This window comes from Acipenser ruthenus, chromosome 57 (assembly GCF_902713425.1).
Source record: "Acipenser ruthenus chromosome 57, fAciRut3.2 maternal haplotype, whole genome shotgun sequence".
Taxonomy (NCBI): Eukaryota; Metazoa; Chordata; class Actinopteri; order Acipenseriformes; family Acipenseridae; genus Acipenser; species Acipenser ruthenus.
This window is the reverse complement of record NC_081245.1, coordinates 368184-387349: the sequence shown is the minus strand read 5'-3', so window position 1 is coordinate 387349 and position 19166 is coordinate 368184. Positions and strand designations below refer to the sequence as shown.

Genomic DNA, 19166 nt, shown 5'->3' with positions numbered 1-19166 from the left:
AGCATGTGCTGTAACAGCATACAGTGATAGGAAACTGGACCCTGTGCCAGCCATCTTGGCTCAAACTCCCCTATAGATTCCAATGGGGCGCTGAGCCTGTGAGAGCCGCAATGGCCCCAGTTTCCTGCTTGCTCACCGACAGCCTCTTGTCTGGGTTGACCTCGATCATGCCTTTCAGCAGGGCCTGGCAGTCGGGGGGGATGAAGTGAGGCATGTGGAACACTCCGCTCTTCACCTTCTCCAAGAGCTGCCGCAGGTTATCGTGATCGAACGGGAGCGCCCCCTGTGGACACGGCACAGAACTGCAGCTCAGCGCAACAGGACAGGCCAGGACTCACTCCAGCCTGTTTATCTATCTATTGATCTATCTATCTATCTATCTATCTATCTATCTATCTATCTAGCTAACTATCTATCTATCTATCTTACTGTCCATCTACTGTATATCTATGTATGTATGTATGTATGTATCTATCTATCTCTCTATCTATCTATCTATCTATCTATCTCTCTATCTATCTATCTATCTATCTATCTATCTATCTGTCTATCTATCTAGTTATCTATCTATCTATCAATCTATTATTTCAAATACAATTTAATGACTGTCTGCCTGTCTCTGTGTCAGTGTGTCTGTCAGGTCTCTCTGCCTGTCTGTCTGTCTCTGTAGCAGTGTGTCTGTCAGTCTCTCTGTCTGTCAGTCTCTCTGTCTGTCAGTGTGCCGTCTGTCTGTCTCTGTATCAGTGTTTGTCAGTCTCTGTCTGTCCATGTGTCTGTGTATCAGTGTCTCTGTCAGCCTCTATTTGTCTGTCTGTCGGTCTGTCTGTCTGTCTCTGTATCAGTGTGTCTGTCAGTCTCTCCGTCTGTCAGTGTGTCTCAGAGTCAGTGTATCTGTCTGTCTGTCTCTGTATCAGTGTGTCTGCCAGTCTCTCTGTCTGTCGGTGTGTCTCAGTGTCAGTGTGTCTGTCAGTGTGTCTCTGTGTCTGTGTTCCTGTCTCTCTGTCTGTCAGTGTGTCTCTGTGTGAGTCAGTCTCTGTCTGTGTTCCTGTCTCTCTGTCTGTGTGCTTGTCGTTCTCTTACCACCAGCAGTGCAAACAGAATGACCCCGCAGCTCCACACGTCTGCTCTGCGGCCGTCGTACTTCTCTCCCTGCAATCACAAGACACCCGCACAGGCAGGGCTTTGGAAATCAACACGCTCTTCAATACCTGCCTGCAAATACCTCTGACAGGACATTCCGAGTAGGAGCAACTGGGGATTTACACAGGAGTCTGATTACTGGGAATTTACACAGGAGTCTGATTACTGGGAATTTACACAGGAGTCTGATTACTGGGAATTTACACAGGAGTCTGATTACTGGGTATTTACACAGGAGTTACTCAGTGAATGCATCTGTGTTTACACATCATCACAATGCTATTCTGCAGAGTTACGACAGACTTCATGTGGAAATCTTCATGCATGATGTAATCCTAACACGTTTCTGATACAACTGTGTAGTTAGGAAGGTTAGGGTTAGGGTTAGGGTTAGGGTTAGGGCGGTACCAATATAAAAGAGCTTGTCTGATTTTATCAGTCAGTCGTTTTAATTTTAGCTTCACAGGATATCTTTTTGATTGAAGTTGCTCAGACATGACTTACCCTGATCACCTCCGGACAAGCGTAGTGAGGAGAGCTGGGGGAGAAAATAAAATCAGATGCAGGATTAAAGTCAAAGAAAGCGAAAAAAAACTTCAGTATTCTTTATTTCTGAATTATCTGGGGGGGAATCACTTCCGCACCCCTTCAAATGCCCAGTTAAAGAAAGGAGAGTCTCTGTTAGTTATTTCCGACAGCTTTTCGATACAGAGTTGGCGGGGCTGACAGAGTTGAAAGGTCGCGCCGTCACGTGACTCAATGGAACCTGGCAGTCTGTTTACACCTGGCACTTAGGATTCTCCTGATGAGAAGCTCCCAGTCTGACACGCTTTCATCCAGTAACATGACCCCGAAGACACAGCCGGGGTGACCCAAGAAGTGTAAACAGATAACCGGAAAATACGGCACAGAAACTGCGATCTTCCTTTAGTAGTAAAATTAAAACACGTTTTTTGCTGTAACTTTCCAAACAGCACGTTTTGAGGGCTGTGTAGCGAATGGAGGAGCAGGAGATAAAGAGATTCGGCTAATTCTTTTTTTTAAAAGCTATTGAGTGAAATAGCATCACTTCAGTTATTGTAATCACACCTTGAATACAACTGTGTGTCTCTTCCCAAACTGCACATCGGAGAGCTGTGTAGCGAATGGGGGAGCAGGAGAGAAGAGATTCAGGGGATTATTGTGGGATCTCCGGTCAGTTTTAATGAAGAATCGAATGTGTTAGGCTAGTGTAGAAGTGAAAAGATCTAGGAAGCATGCAAACAGAGATTTCTTTAACCCAGCATCGTAACAGATATGCAATGACAATCCATGTTTTGCTCTGACATCTTTTCCAAACTGTGCATTGATGTTGTTCAGGTGACTGTCCTCCGAAGCGTGTGCCGTCAGCCGCCCGATTCTTTACAAGCCGCAGACTCACCGTGCAGCCGCCTCAGAGCTACAGCGTCGGACGACAACGCAGCTCTGGGTAGCTTACAGGCAAGCCCGCAGGCGCCCGGCCTGACCACAGGGGGCGCTGGTGCGCGGTGAGCCGAGGACACCCTGGCCGACCTAACCCTCCCTCCCCCCGAGCGATGCTCGGCCAATTGTGCGCTGCCCCCTGGGAGCTCCTGTCCACGGTCGGCAAAGGAATAGCCTGGACTCGAACCGGCGACCTCCAGGCTATAGGGTGCATCCTGCACCACTCAAGAGACCACATTTTTGTACAGTAGTCCAAATAAAATTACAGTTCAGATGTGAGGCTGTAGTTAACGCAGCCCCCATAAATTAGCATTAAAGCATGTACAGTATTTCTTGAAAGTACTCAAGACTTCAAGGTAATGTTACATTTTACTCCCCTGAAATACACTGTACTCACATGGTGTATACATTGGAGAGTAAATGACTCAATGGTCCCAAATCTTATCTGCAGCGCAGGTATTTAGCTCAGTATGCTCACACTGTGCCTCTCTCGCCTCACTCACCCACAGCTGGTCTCCAGCAGGCTGTCTCCCACCTGCAGGGACGCCATGCCGAAGTCAGCGATGCGGATGTTGTTCTTCTCATCCAGGAGCAGGTTCTCCGGCTTCAGGTCTCTGTGACTGAGAGGAGAGAGACATACACAACTTCAGCACACTCAACTGAGAAAGGAGAGACATACACACCTTCAGAACACTCAACTGAGAGAGGAGAGACATACACACCCTCAGCACACTCAACTGAGAGAGGAGAGAGACATACACACCTTCAGCACACTCAACTGAGAGAGGAGAGACATACACACCTTCAGCACACTCAACTGAGAGAGGAGAGAGACATACACACCTTCAACACACTCAACTGAGAGAGGAGAGACATACACACCTTCAGCATACTCAACTGAGAGAGGAGAGAGACATACACACCTTCAGCACACTCAACTGAGAGAGGAGAGACATACACACCTTCAGCACACTCAACTGAGAGAGGAGAGAGACATACACACCTTCAACACACTCAACTGAGAGAGGAGAGAGACATACACACCTTCAGCATACTCAACTGAGAGAGGAGAGAGACATACACACCTTCAGCACACTAAACTGAGAGAGGAGAGAGACATACACACCTTCAGCATACTCAACTGAGAGAGGAGAGAGACATACACACCTTCAACACACTCAACTGAGAGAGGAGAGAGACATACACACCTTCAGCACACTCAACTGAGAGAGGAGAGAGACATACACACCTTCAACACACTCAACTGAGAGAGGAGAGAGACATACACACCTTCAGCACACTCAACTGAGAGAGGAGAGAGACATACACACATTCAACACACTCAACTGAGAGAGGAGAGAGACATACACACCTTCAGCACACTCAACTGAGAGAGGAGAGAGACATACACACCTTCAACACACTCAACTGAGAGAGGAGAGAGACATACACACCTTCAGCACACTCAACTGAGAGAGGAGAGAGACATACACACCTTCAACACACTCAACTGAGAGAGGAGAGACATACACACCTTCAGCACACTCAACTGAGAGGAGAGAGACATACACACCTTCAGCACACTCAACTGAGAGAGGAGGGAGACATACACACCTTCAGCACACTCAACTGAGAGAGGAGAGAGACATACACACCTTCAACACACTCAGCTGAGAGAGGAGGGAGACATACACACCTTCAGCACACTCAACTGAGAGAGGAGAGAGACATACACACCTTCAGCATACTCAACTGAGAGAGGAGAGACATACATACCTTCAGCACACTCAGCTGAGAGAGGAGAGAGACATTCACACCTTCAGCACACTCAACTGAGAGAGGAGAGACATACACACCTTCAGAACACTCAACTGAGAGAGGAGAGACATACACACCTTCAACAAACTCAACTGAGAGAGGAGAGACATACACACCTTCAACACACTCAACTGAGAGAGGAGGGACATACACACCTTCAACACACTCAACTGAGAGGAGAGACATACACACCTTCAGCACACTCAACTGAGAGAGGAGAGAGACATACACACCTTCAACACACTCAAATGAGAGAGGAGAGAGACATACACACCTTCAGCACACTCAACTGAGAGAGGAGAGACATACACACCTTCAACACACTCAACTGAGAGAGGAGAGAGACATACACACCTTCAACACACTCAACTGAGAGAGGAGAGAGACATACACACCTTCAGCACACTCAATCAGAATCACAAAGACAAGCACACAATTGTTTCCGCTAGTCTCATTTTGTAATTTGTACTTTTCCCGCATGCTTTCCCATAGTTTCCTTACAATGTTTTGTTTGTTTGTTTTATATGCTTTACCAGACCTCTCTGTGCTTTACAATGCTTCCCTATGCTTTACCAGACCTCTCTGTGCTTTACAATGCTTGCCTATGCTTTACCAGACCTCTCTGTGCTTTACAATGCTTCCCTATGCTTTACCAGACCTCTCTGTGCTTTACAATGCTTCCCTATGCTTTACCAGACCTCTCTGTGCTTTACAATGCTTCCCTATGCTTTACCAGACCTCTCTGTGCTTTACAATGCTTCCCTATGCTTTACCAGACCTCTCTGTGCTTTACAATGCTTCCCTATGCTTTACCACACCTCTCTCTCTACAGTGCTTGCCTATGCTTCACCATGCGTTATGCTGTATTGCACTGTGTTGTGCTGTTACTATGGCAGGCTCATTGGTATGATGAGCTCTGATAACTCCCTCCTCCCAGTCCCTCACCAGATGGAGTGGTTGTGGCAGAAATCTAGAGCCGAGATGATCTGGCGGAAGAATTTGCGCGCCTCCTTGGGGGTGAGTCGGCCCTTTTTCACGAGGTAATCGAAAAGCTCTCCGCCCGAGACGTGCTCCAGAACCAGGTACCTGCGAACGGACAGACAGAGAGACAGAGAGTGAGCCACACGCATAAACTGAGGAGACAGACAGACAGACAGACAGACAGACACATAGACAGAGAGAGACAAACACAAAGACGCACAGACAGACACACAGACAGACAAAGACAGACACACAGACAGACACACAGACAGACAGACATACAGACACACAGACACAGAGACAGACACACAGACAGACAGCCAGTCACACAGACAGACAGACAGACACACGGAGACAGACACAGACACACAGACAGACACACAGACAGACAGACAGACAGACAGACAGACAGACACACAGAGACAGAGACAGACACACAGACAGACAGCCAGACACACAGACAGACACACAGAGCCACACACATAAACAGAAGAGACCTCATGAACATTCACTGCAGTTCTACAATGCGGACAAATCTGAATAGCCTGTGTACTGAAAATGTACGGAAATATCATAGGAGGATAAAACGTGCTGGTAAAGTTAAACCAGTTCACTGGAGCGGAGTTCGGCAAACGAACAATGAATGGAGAGACGAAGCACGAGCAGAAATGAACAGAACCAAATACGGTAACCGCGGTAACCTTGTAAAGAGCTTGGTTAGTGATCGATTGCAGAAGGACTAAATTCTATTGAGAATTAGCAAGACAACTAAAACAGACTGTGGTCACGTATGTCCTGAGCCCATATGGTAGAAACACCAAGCGACGCAGACAGAGAAGCCTCTAATACCTCCAGATTATTATTTCTTAGCACACGCCCTTATCCAGGACGACTTACAATTGTTACAAGATATCACATTATTTTTACATACAATTACCCATTTATACAGTTGGGTTTTTACTGGAGCAATCTAGGTAAAGTACCTTGCTCAAGGGTACAGCAGCAGTGTCCCCCCACCTGGGATTGAACCCACGACCCTCCAGTCAAGAGTCCAGAGCCCTAACCACTACTCCACACTGCTGCCCATGCTTTACCACACCTCTGGGTGTATCGTCTTTCCAGGGGTTAAGGGAATCTGATCAATTGCCTATCTCTGTCAATACTAGCAACACTTACTTTATCTAATCAATAATATTCAATGTGGAATGTATTGATATTTAGAAGTAATAATAGTAAAGATTGTTAAGATTTGAATATGGTCTGGTCTCATCCTTATAGCGTAACAGAGAAGTTAATTCCATGTTTAGCTTAATTTGTTAACTCCTGAGTGAAATTAATGAAATAAATTAATCTATTCAGTCTTGAACAAAGAAGACTAGGCGGTGATCTGATTCAATCATACAAACGAGAGGAGGCCCCATTCGGCCCGTCTTGCTCGTTTGGTTGTTAGTAGCTTATTGATCCCAGAATCTCATCAAGCAGCTTCTTGAAGGATCCCAGGGTGTCAGCTTCAACAACATTACTGGGGAGTTGGTTCCAGACCCTCACAATTCTCTGTGTAAAAAAGTGCCTCCTATTTTCTGTTCTGAATGCCCCTTTATCTAATCTCCACTTGTGACCCCTGGTCCTTGTTTCTTTTTTCAGGTCGAAAAAGTCCCCTGGGTCAACATTGTCTATACCTTTTAGGATTTTGAATCAGATCGCCACGTAGTCTTCTTTGTTCAAGACCGAACAGATTCAATTCTTTAAGCCTGTCTGCATACAACATGCATAGATGAGGACACATACCAGTGTATTGTGGAGAGGGAAATAATTCAACGCTGAGGAGGTATCCTGTGTTGCTTTGACTGTGAGTCCTGGAGCAGCTCTTCAGTTCTAGCTGTCTCCCATAGACGCGTCTAATAGGCTAAGCGACAGACATTGACTTTTTCAGTGTCTTCAAAAAAGACTTCTAGTCAAAGCATTTCTCATTGTGGTTTCTTTCGGTGTTCAAAAATTGGAGTGCTTTTGAGTGTTTAATAGTTATGGGTTGAATATTCAAACAAATGATTCTGTTTATAAGCATATAACAGAAATGATTCATCAGAAATCAGTATCACCCGTTCTACTGTTCTGCAATATGTGTTTTGTATTGCTGTTATATGGTACAAATGATGCGTCATAAATACATTCAAAACTATTTGAATCCTGGTTGCAGCCCTCGTGTGATGTGAGGCTGTGCTCAGCCCTCGTGTGATGTGAGGCTGCGCTCAGCCCTCGTGTGATGTGAGGCTGCGCTCAGCCCTCGTGCGATGTGAGGCTGCGCTCAGCCCTCGTGTGATGCGAGGCTGCGCTCAGCCCTCGTGTGATGCGAGGCTGCGCTCAGCCCTCGTGTGATGTGATGCTGCGCTCAGCCCTCGTGTGATGTGAGGCTGTGCTCAGCCCTCGTGTGATGTGAGCCTGCACTCAGCCCTCGTGTGATGTGAGGCTGCGCTCAGCCCTCGTGTGATGTGAGGCTGCGCTCAGCCCTCGTGTGATGCGAGGCTGCACTCAGCCCTCGTGTGATTTGAGGCTGCGCTCAGCCCTCGTGTGATGCGAGGCTGCGCTCAGCCCTCGTGTGATGTGAGGCTGCGCTCAGCCCTCGTGTGATGCGAGGCTGCGCTCAGCCCTCGTGTGATGTGAGGCTGCGCTCAGCCCTCGTGTGATGTGACACTGCGCTCAGCCCTCGTGTGATGTGAGGCTGCGCTCAGCCCTCGTGTGATTCGAGGCTGAGCTGATCTCCGTCTGCTCACTCTCAGATACTCACAGGTACTTGTTGTTCTCGTACACATCGTGGAGCTTCAGAACGTGGGGGTGTTCAATCAGCTTGAGGATGGCGATCTCCCGCTCCACCTGAACACAGACAAACACAAGCCATGTCAACAGCAAGCTAATTCACCAGTCTCTCGTTGCTGCCTTTCACCATCCTCTGGAGGCCTGGGCTCCAATCTGGGGGGCGAGGTGGCGCAGACAGACTCACAGACACACAGACAGACAGACAGTCAGCTCACCTTCATGAGGACAGACTCGGAGAGTTTTTCTCTGTTGACAATCTTGATGGCCACTTTCTGTCCAGTTATACAGTGCACTCCCAGTTTCACCAGACCTAAAAAACACAAGACAGGTGTGTGGGGAGGGGGGGGGGGGGGGGGGAGATAAATACGCCATCCATCACTTGTGGGGGAGATCAGGCAAGACTACCCCACAAGCCTGGAAAGAGATGTTTTTTGCCTTAAATACCCCTTTTCCACTGGATCATCCCAGCTGTGAGGGCCCCGGGCCCCCAGGCTGGTACGGGTCTTTTCATTGGCTGTTGATCAAGCCGAGCGAGACCCAAACCATGAAACACCGCCCTCACAAGACCACTGGCTGGCAGCCGAGCAGAGCCAGGGGCAGGGTTCGTGGTTTTGGTCCGTACGTTGAGTCAGTCTGTACACTCGAGAAAGACGAACTGCGAGTCCGAGGAGGGAAAATTACAAATGACTGCTTTCTCCGAGAAGCATTCCCCTCCTATTTCAGGCAGCAGTGTGGAGTAGTGGTTAGGGCTCTGGACTCTTGACCGGAGGGTCGTGGGTTCAATCCCCGGTGGGGGACACTGCTGGTGTACCCTTGAGCAAGGTACTTTACCTAGATTGCTCCAGTAAAAACCCAACTGCATAAATGGGTAATTGTATGTAAAAATAATGATATATCTTGTAAGTCGCCCTGGATAAGGGCGTCTGCTAAGAAATGAATTATGGGCAGCAGTGTGGAGTAGTGGTTAGGGCTCTGGACTCTTGACCGGAGGGTCGTGGGTTCAATCCCAGGTGGGGAACACTGCTGTTGTACCCTTGAGCAAGGTACTTTACCTAGATTGCTCCAGTAAAAAGCCAACTGTATAAATGGGGAATTGTATGTAAAATAATGTGATATCTTGTAACAATTGTAAGTCGCCCTGGATAAGGGCGTCTGCTAAGAAGTAAGTAATAATAATAATATTTCAGCAATCAGTCCTTTGTTGCATTTCAGTTGCATTCAGCAAAGGGCGCCCAAAATGATCCTCAGTTACAGCAAGCGTACACAGCACTCTCTATTTCAAAAATGCTAACTGCTTTACTGTATCCTATATTTAAGGTTTCTGATTTTCAGTGACTTTTCTCCTCTCTAAGAATTCGACTGATATCTGTAAGACTTACCATTTTAAGCCCATTTGTTTCACAGAAAAACTTGTGAATTAAATCAATTTCACTCGTGACACGTTTCTCAGTTGTGACTGAGATACATGAATGAATGAACAGGTATCAATTGAGAGAAGAAAAGTCATGGTTAAACACCCACAATCAGAAACCCTACCTATATTGTACACGAACACGCTGGGATCGCAGAATCTGAGCACCGGTGGAGGGCCAGAAAGTGATACATCGTCAGAACGTGGTATGTGTACCAAAATGTTTGTATTTTAAGTACTTAATGCACGTACCAGTTTATGACGGTTGTTTTTAATGCTGTCAAAAAGTGGTACACTTGTATTTCAAGTCTTTTAATGCATGTTATTATTATTATTTATTTCTTAGCAGACGCCCTTATCCAAGGCGACTTACAATTGTTACAAGATATCACATTATTTTACATACAATTCCCCATTTCTACAGTTGAGTTTTTACTGGAGCAATCTAGGTAAAGTACCTTGCTCAAGGGTACAGCAGCAATGTCTCCCACCTGGGATTGAACCCAGGACTCTCCGGTCAAGAGTCCAGAGCCCTCACCACTACTCCACACTGCTGCCCGCATGTGCCAGTTTATGAACTATTTTTTTTCTTTGTTTTTTTCAATATATACACAAAGTGGTATCGCCTATAGTGCAATGAGAAAGGATTGAAAAGGCTACTGATACTTGCGTTAAATCTATACATTTCAAAAGTTGTGTTCACAAGTTACTACAGACCAAGACTAAGTAGCGGGGCACCGAAAAAATATAGCGTCACACGTCTCCACCTGTTGCTACAGCTGTTTAAATAATGTATCTGTCATTTTTCTTTTCATTGTTAGCATCCTGACAACTTTTTACACTGATAACTTGAAAGTCTGTTTCAAAGCTCTTCTCAAAATGTCAAATGGGGGTTGAGCTGCTAAAATATATGGGCTACCCAGTCATGTTGTGGAGGAAGGGGAATCAACTAGATAGCTGGGGAGAGAGAAGGAGCAGGCTTAAAGGACTGAGCTATGAAGACAGGCTGAAATAACTCAATCTAACGTTCATAATGGGTCCTCCAGTGTCCCAGCATGCCTCACTCTCTACCCTCTCTGGCTAATCTAACTCCTCACCTCTCTCTCTCTATACCGGAGCAAGAACTGGAGAGAGAGAAGGAGCGGGCTTAAAGGACTGAGCTACGAAGACAGGCTGAGAGAACTCAATCTAACATTCATGATGTGTCCTCCAGTATCCCAGCATGCCTCACTCTCTACCCTCTCAGGCTAATCTAACTCCTCACCTCTCTCTCTCTATACCGGAGCAAGAACTGGAGAGAAGGAGCGGGCTTAAAGGACTGAGCTACGAAGACAGGCTGAGAGAACTCAATGTAACGTTCATGATGGGTCCTCCAGTGTCCCAGCATGACTCACTCTCTACCCTCTCGGGCTAATCTAACTCCTCTCCTCTCTCTCTATACCGGAACAAGAACTGGAGAGAGAGAAGGAGCGGGCTTAAAGGACTGAGCTACGAAGACAGGCTGAGAGAACTCAATCTAACATTCATGATGTGTCCTCCAGTATCCCAGCATGCCTCACTCTCTACCCTCTCGGGCTAATCTAACTCCTCTCCTCTCTCTCTATACCGGAGCAAGAACTGGAGAGAGAGAAGGAGTGGGCTTAAAGGACTGAGCTACGAAGTCAGGCTGAGAGAACTCAATCTAACGTTCATGATGGGTCCTCCAGTGTCCCAGCATGCCTCACTCTCTACCCTCTCGGGCTAATCTAACTCCTCTCCTCTCTCTCTATACCGGAGCAAGAACTGGAGAGAAGGAGCGGGCTTAAAGGACTGAGCTAAGAAGACAGGCTGAGAGAACTCAATCTAACGTTCATGATGTGTCCTCCAGTATCCCAGCATGCCTCACTCTCTACCCTCTCAGGCTAATCTAACTCCTCTCCTCTCTCTCTACACCAGAGCAAGAACTGGAGAGAGAGAAGGAAAGAGCTTAAAGGACTGAGCTACAAAGACTGAAAGAATAAAGAAGAATTAGGTGCTTGACTGAAGTCTTTAAAATCTGAAAAGAAGTTGACAAACTCTATACATTAAACACAGAAACCAGGACCAGAGGACACATGGTGTGGAAATGAACTGAGGAAAAACATAGCCAGGCTGCTCCTGAGTCATGCTGGGCTGGGCGGGGAAGAGATTCTCTGTCCAAATCCCTCATCAACTGTGACTGAAACCCAAGCCATGAGAGAGAGAGAGTATCATAGTATTATCAGGTATAAGAAAAGCAGCCTAATGATGCAGCTCAGAGACAGAATCAGATAACATCAAAACTATCAAATGAGATACACAGTTACATCTAAAGGGGCCCAAACATTGCTTTGCAGAGCTCGGTCCTTAATGCTATACCAGCTGTGCAGACAGATTTTAATGGGATGGAGCTCTCTGTGTCGATCGGGCTGATTTGCCATTCACAGCGAAACGAGTGAAGAAACTCTTGGGTTTGTGTGGATCGCTGTTCGCCTCAGTCACAAACCCCAGCAGCTGTTTCTTCATTCGTTTCGCATTGCATGGTTTCCGTGGAGAGATCCATCCCAATAATCCAATCATCGGACAATCAGTTCATCCACCAGGACTAGACACTGAACAATGCAGCAGAAACCAATCCCTGTTAGGGGTCTGTCAGAAGCCCCTTCTCCTGGAAGCTGTGGTCCATACGTACTCAGGGAGGCTGTAAGAGCTAGGCACAGGTCTGGGATAGGACAGTTATCTTAACCCTTTGCGGTCCATTGTCGGACCTGGTCCGACATTGCAATTATTCCTATCAGGTCCATTGTCGGACCCTGTTCGACATCATTATAAAAACGCAAAAAACTTTGTTTTTTCAGCGGAAAAAGCCGAGAAAACCATTCAATGGCCGAGTGGGAGCGACAGGAGCCGAGACAAGCCGAAAAAAATAAATAAATAAATAAATAAATAAAAATGGCGTATCTCATGAATAGGCATACATGCCCCTGGCATTACAATAGGGGCGGTCATAAGGAAACAAGCTATCTGATACTGCACCAGCGCACAGAGACTATCACAGACATTTGCAGAGCTTTTTTGAGATGTTATAGTAATAAAATAATGACTTGGATCGCATTATTGAGGAGTTTGGTGATAAAACGAGTGATCAGGAGATGATTGATCGGTATGTACGACTATTATTATTATTATTATTTATTTTTTAGCATATTTTTTATACATTTTTTAGATACATCCCTTGTGGTTTCTTAAAGGATCCCAGTGATTCAGCATCGACAACACGACTAGGTATTGACAATGTTGGCCCAGGGGACTTTTTCGACCTGAAAAAAGAAACCAGGGGTCACAAATGGAGATTAGATAAAGGGGCATTGAGAACAGAAAATAGCACTTTTTTTACACAGAGAATTTTGAGGGCCTGGAACCAACTCCCAAGTAATGTTGTTGAAGCTGACACCCTGGGATCCTTCAAGAAGCGGCTTGATGAGATTCTGGGATCAATAAGCTACTAACAACCAAACGAGCAAGATGGGCTGAATGTCCTCCTCTCGTTTGTAAACTTTCTTATGTTCTTATGTTCTTATGTAACCCTAGGTAGCCCATTCCATCCCCTCTCCCCTCTCTGTGTGAAGTACTATCTCCTTCCCTCTGTCTCCTAAAACACAGTTCAAGAGCCACTACAATGAGCTATTACAGCTCCCAGCATGCCTCTGCACCCACGGCAATGGTGAGGGATGCTGGGAGCTGTAGTTCTTTATACTGTGGTCTTGTATCACATAAGATACACTGTGTCGATGAATCGTCATCCTTTCTGTACATGGATTGTAGTAGAGGTCTGTATTGTATGTGATACAAGACCACAGTATAAAGAACTACGGCTCCCAGCATGCCTCTGCACCTGCGGCAATGGTGAGGGATGCTGGGAGCTGTAGTTCTTTATGCTGTGGTCTTGTATCACATATGATACACTGTGTCGATGAATCGTCATCCTTTCTGTACATGATGCATTGTAGTAGAGGTCTGTATCGTACATGATAGAAGACCACAGTATAAAAAACTACAGCTCCCAGCATGCCTCTGCACCTGCGGCAAAGGTGAGGGATGCTGGGAGCTGTAGTTCTTTATGCTGTGGTCTTGTATCACATATGATACACTGTGTCGATGAATCGTCATCCTTTCTGTACATGATGCATTGTAGTAGAGGTCTGTATCGTACATGATACAAGACCACAGTATAAAAAACTACAGCTCCCAGCATGCCTCTGCACCTGCGGCAAAGGTGAGGGATGCTGGGAGCTGTAGTTCTTTATCTACAACGAGCTATGCTATGGATAAAGACTTCTATTACGCTACATCATGTAAAGAAAGGGCTGGATTCATCGATACACAGTGAATCGCTAGGAATAATAATATTCCTAGCTATCTGTTTTATTTGAAGGTGTACAAAGGAGTCAACAATTTTGTCTGGCATTTTAAATCGATTGTAGCTGACAGTGTGTCAGTGTGTGTGTGTGCGTGTGTGTGTCAGTCAGTGTATGTATCAGTGTGTGTCTTGTCCTTGACTATCAGTACATGACCTGCTCCAATGCTGTAATCAGAAACACGCTCCCTGTGGACCTTGCATACAGCTCTCAGATCCACTGACATGAATACTTCCTGACCCTGAATACACTTAAAACCCACCCTTACAATAATGCAACCAGAAACTCCAAACCAGAAGAGACTGAGAGAGAAAGTCAAGTTAGCAGAGAAACGTTTTAATGCCTTCGTCATCCAGAACTTCACTGGATCAGAAACTCCAAACCAGAAGAGAATGAGAGAGAAAGTCAAGTTAGCAGAGAAACGTTTTAATGCCTTCATCATCCAGAACTTCACTGGATCAGAAACTCCAAACCAGAAGAGAATGAGAGAGAAAGTCAAGTTAGCAGAGAAACGTTTTAATGCCTTCATCATCCAGAACTTCACTGGATCAGAAACTCCAAACCAGAAGAGACTGAGAGAGAAAGTCAAGTTAGCAGAGAAACGTTTTAATGCCTTCATCATCCAGAACTTCACTGGATCAGAAAGTCCAAACCAGAAGAGACTGAGAGAGAAAGTCAAGTTAGCAGAGAAACATTTTAATGCCTTCGTCATCCAGAACTTCACTGGATCAGAAACTCCAAACCAGAAGAGAATGAGAGAGAAAGTCAAGTTAGCAGAGAAACGTTTTAATGCCTTCATCATCCAGAACTTCACTGGATCAGAAACTCCAAACCAGAAGAGAATGAGAGAGAAAGTCAAGTTAGCAGAGAAACATTTTAATGCCTTCATCATCCAGAACTTCACTGGATCAGAAACTCCAAACCAGAAGAGAATGAGAGAGAAAGTCAAGTTAGCAGACTTGACTTTGTGGTCCAGTGGTTAAAGAAAAGGGCTTGTAACCAGGAGATCCCCGCTTCAAATCCAACCTCAGCCACTGACTAACTGTGTGACCCTGAGCAAGTCACTTAACCTCCTTGTGCTCCGTTTTTCAGGTGAGATGTAATTGTAAGTGACTCTGCAGCTGATGCATAGTTCACACACTCTAGTCTCTGTAAGTCGCCTTGGATAAAGGTGTCTGCTAAATAAGCAGAGAAACGTTTTAATGCCTTCATCATCCAGAACTTCACTGGATCAGAAACTCCAAACCAGAAGAGACTGAGAGAGAAAGTCAAGTCAGCAGACAGATAATGCTTTTATTTGGGTTAAGTATTAAAAGTGCAGCTAAAATTCACTAGACTGGACTGGAATTACATTGTAACTGCAGTTTGAGATCACTATCCTGTATTATAATTACATTGTAACTGCAGTTTGAGATCACTACACTGTGTTATAATTACATTGTAACTGCAGTTTGAGATCACTAGACTGTATTATAATTACATTGTAACTGCAGTTTGAGATCACTAGACTAGACTGTATTATAATTACATTGTAACTGCAGTTTGAGATCACTATCCTGTATTATAATTACATTGTAACTGCAGTTTGAGATCACTACACTGTGTTATAATTACATTGTAACTGCAGTTTGAGATCACTAGACTGTATTATAATTACATTGTAACTGCAGTTTGAGATCACTAGACTAGTCTGTATTCTAATTACATTGTAACTGCAGTTTGAGATCACTAGACTAGTCTGTATTCTAATTACATTGTAACTGCAGTTTGAGATCACTAGACTAGACTGTACTCAAAGGCTGGCTCTAGTGGTCAGAGCTGAGTTTCACATTATCTAGAGAATCACTTGTCAGATTGTGATGAAACTTGCTAAGGACCTTTAGGACAAGTTATTGAGAGGATCAGATTCTGGGGGTGTCTGTCCATCTGCCTGTCTCTGTCACACTTCATCAGTTTCATCAAAATTGGTTCTATAGTTAAAAATGTAAGCTTGACATCCAGATGCAAACAGGCAGACAGCCTCCATTCTCCCCAGATTATGACACATTATAAAGCAGGGGTGTCCAATCAATCCCAGTCCTGGAGGGCAATTCCACTCCAGGTTTTACAGGTAAAGTGATAATGAACTACTTCAGGGTCAGGCTGTAGGTTGAATTGGTTGGAACAAAGACCAGGAGTGGAATATCCCTCCAGGACTGGCCACTCCTGTGCTAAAACCTCTAGATAGTCTACAATATGAATGCATCTAATTATTCCAGCAGCTACATCAATAATGATCTCTATTTCATATTTAGATGACTTTATCGTTCACGGTGTATATGAACTGGTCCCAGCAAAGGGTCACGTTTGAGCCTTGATTTAAATACTTCCTGTCCATGTGTCAATGTGGATGGGATGGAGAAAGCTGTGGGTCTTGATTGGTGATCCAATCAATAAACTAATTATTCAATCTGGTTTCAATGATGCAATATAAAAGGCTGTGTGTTCAGTCTCATAGAGGCTGGGGCGTATGAAGTAATGGGTTGCAGTTGAAAGAAGCCACATGGGAGCCCATGGCAGCCAACCGAACAACACTAGTTAAAATTGTTAAAATAGTTCAAAACCACTGTATAGCAATAGAGTTAAAAAATACATTTTTAAAAAATCACAGTATAACGCTGGAATTAAAGATTATTTATTAAAGGTATTAGAAAAGATATTAGATTTTTTTTTAATAAACGCCAATAAATTCCTGGTAATTGATCAGTTGTTTTTCCCTCTCCGTCACACACACACTGTCTGTGCGCTTGTTAAAAACGAAGCCATGCTTCACTGCGCTCAGCAGCAGGAGATTGAATTAAAGATGTTCTCCCTCGCCTGATTCAATTACATGGAGCCTCTTTTAACCCTAAATGCAATCTCATAGTGTGCAAATGGGAGACGAGAAGACTTCACACAAAAGAGAGAACTGCTCTTTAGTTTAGCCGCTGCGTTAGAATGTTGGGCAGCAGTGTGGAGTAGTGGTTAGAGCTCTGGACTCTTGACCGGAGGGTCGTGGGTTCAATCCCTGGTAGGGGACACTGCTGCTGTACCCTTGAGCAAGGTACTTTACCTAGATTGCTCCAGTAAAAACCCAAATGTATAAATGGGTAATTGTATGTAAAAAAAAAAATAATGTGATATCTTGTAACAATTGTAAGTCGCCCTGGATAAGGGCGTCTGCTAAGAAATAAATAATAATAATAATAATACTGTTCTTTCTTTGAGAGCTCAGGTATAATTCGTGGCATATTGCATTCAGCCAGTGTTGGGGGAGGTTACTTTTAAAAAGTAATCCGTTACAGTTACAAGTTACAACTTTGAAAATAACTACTTCCAGTTACAAATAGTTACTGCTCAAGCACAGTTTACATTTTACAGAGATATTTTTTTTGTCAGGCTGCAGCTGGAAGTATTCTTTGAAGATCCGGCTATCGAACCCCCCCTCACCCCCTCCTCTGACAACCATTCTCCAGCGAGACGCTGTGAAAGGCGCGTCCGAGTGACTGGTTTCTGGTCACATGCATTAGCCGCGCTCCCTGATTTAAATGTAGTTATTTTTTCACAGACAATGTAATCCGTGACCACATCCCATTACCTGTCTGTAAAAGGACCCGTTACAGTTACAAGTTACTGAAAAAATGTAATCGGATTACAGTTACAAGTTACTAAAAATGTAATCAGATTACACTCTAATCAGATTTGATGTCATTCATTACTCTCCAACTGTGAATACAGCAAAACAAATATTACACAATGGGGAGCTAAATGCTCTTCTGAACACTAGAATGGGTGTTACTGGTTCCAGACTGCTTCATGCATTTGGTTTCCTACATCTCTTTGATTTATAATTTCTGGGGTCATTTTTTTGCCACTGAAAACAGTTCAAGCCGTTTGTCTGAATATTTCCTTCATAACTATTAAACACTCACTAGTGCTCAATTTTTAAATACCAAAAGAAGCTGAAATACAATGACAAATCTTTCGACTAGAAGTCATTTTAATTCCAATAAATAAATATCACAGCGGAGCTCTGAGTTAAAGAACTACAGCTCCCAGCATCCCTCGCCATGGCCGCGGATGCAGAGGCATGCTGGGAGCTGTAGTCCTATAGCCAGGGCTGTCCCGATTCACAATACAATAACTACGGCAGTGCAGCTAGAACTGAAGAGCAGCTCCTGAACTCACAGTCAAAGCAACGCAGACTCAGCAACAACACTACAGCATCCGAGTCATTGCAAGACACTCAGAGCAATTGTAAACATCATAAAAGGGCAAGGGAGAGCCACCAAAAACTAAGCGCACTGAATGCATGTGATATAGGTACATGTCTGTACAGAGAGACAGCCTCCACATATCATCAGTTTTTAAAATCCTTCAGAGCTAAGAGAATATCCTTATCAAGTTCCACCCAAACTGGTTCATCTGTTGTGTAAAAACTGAGTTGCAGGAGAAGCCCAGACTGACAGACAGGGGGCCCCACTGAGCTCCGCACTGGGATGCTTTAAAATTTGCAGCGAAAAAAAGACTTTACCAAGTTTCACTTCTGAAACAAAACTAGACTTGATACTTTCAAACTTGCAGTGAATGAAGACTTTCCCAGGATCCACTTCTAAAACAAAACTATAATCAAAACACATGTACAAAGGACTCAATTACGGGATAATAATAATAATAATAATAATAATAATAATAATAATAATAATAATAATAATAATAATAATAATAATAGCGTAGTGATATTATAAGTGTTGTGTAATAGGCCTGCATTACTGAATGTGTATCATGATATTATTATTATTATTATTATTATTATTATTATTATTATTATTATTATTATTATTATTATTATCAGTAATAGTACCAGACTGAACCAGTAGTGTAATCTAATAATTAGTATATAAAGGGCAGCAGTGTGGAGTAGCGGTCAGGGCTCTGGACTCTTGTCCGGAGGGTCGTGGGTTCAAACCCAGGTGGGGGACACTGCTGCTGTACCCTTGAGCAAGGTACTTTACCTAGATTGCTCCAGTAAAAACCCAACTGCATAAATGGGGAATTGTATGTAAAAATAATGTGATATCTTGTAACAATTGTAAGTCGCCCTGGAT

The 19166-nt window shown here is 44.4% G+C and overlaps 1 protein-coding gene across 2 annotated transcripts in view; it reads right to left on the bottom strand.

The window, feature by feature from the left end:
* LOC117971210 (serine/threonine-protein kinase BRSK2-like) overlaps nt 1-19166 on the bottom strand; it is a 35744-nt gene that overhangs the window by 15044 nt on the left and 1534 nt on the right. For both annotated transcript variants that reach the window (XM_059017559.1, XM_059017560.1), the window contains exons 2-8: nt 8430-8524; nt 8186-8271; nt 5365-5505; nt 3105-3221; nt 1645-1678; nt 1081-1149; nt 137-283 (exon numbers count right to left, since the gene is read on the bottom strand). In XM_059017559.1, coding sequence (XP_058873542.1) covers nt 137-283; nt 1081-1149; nt 1645-1678; nt 3105-3221; nt 5365-5505; nt 8186-8271; nt 8430-8524 — 689 coding nt within the window. The remainder of the gene's footprint in view (nt 1-136; nt 284-1080; nt 1150-1644; nt 1679-3104; nt 3222-5364; nt 5506-8185; nt 8272-8429; nt 8525-19166) is intronic.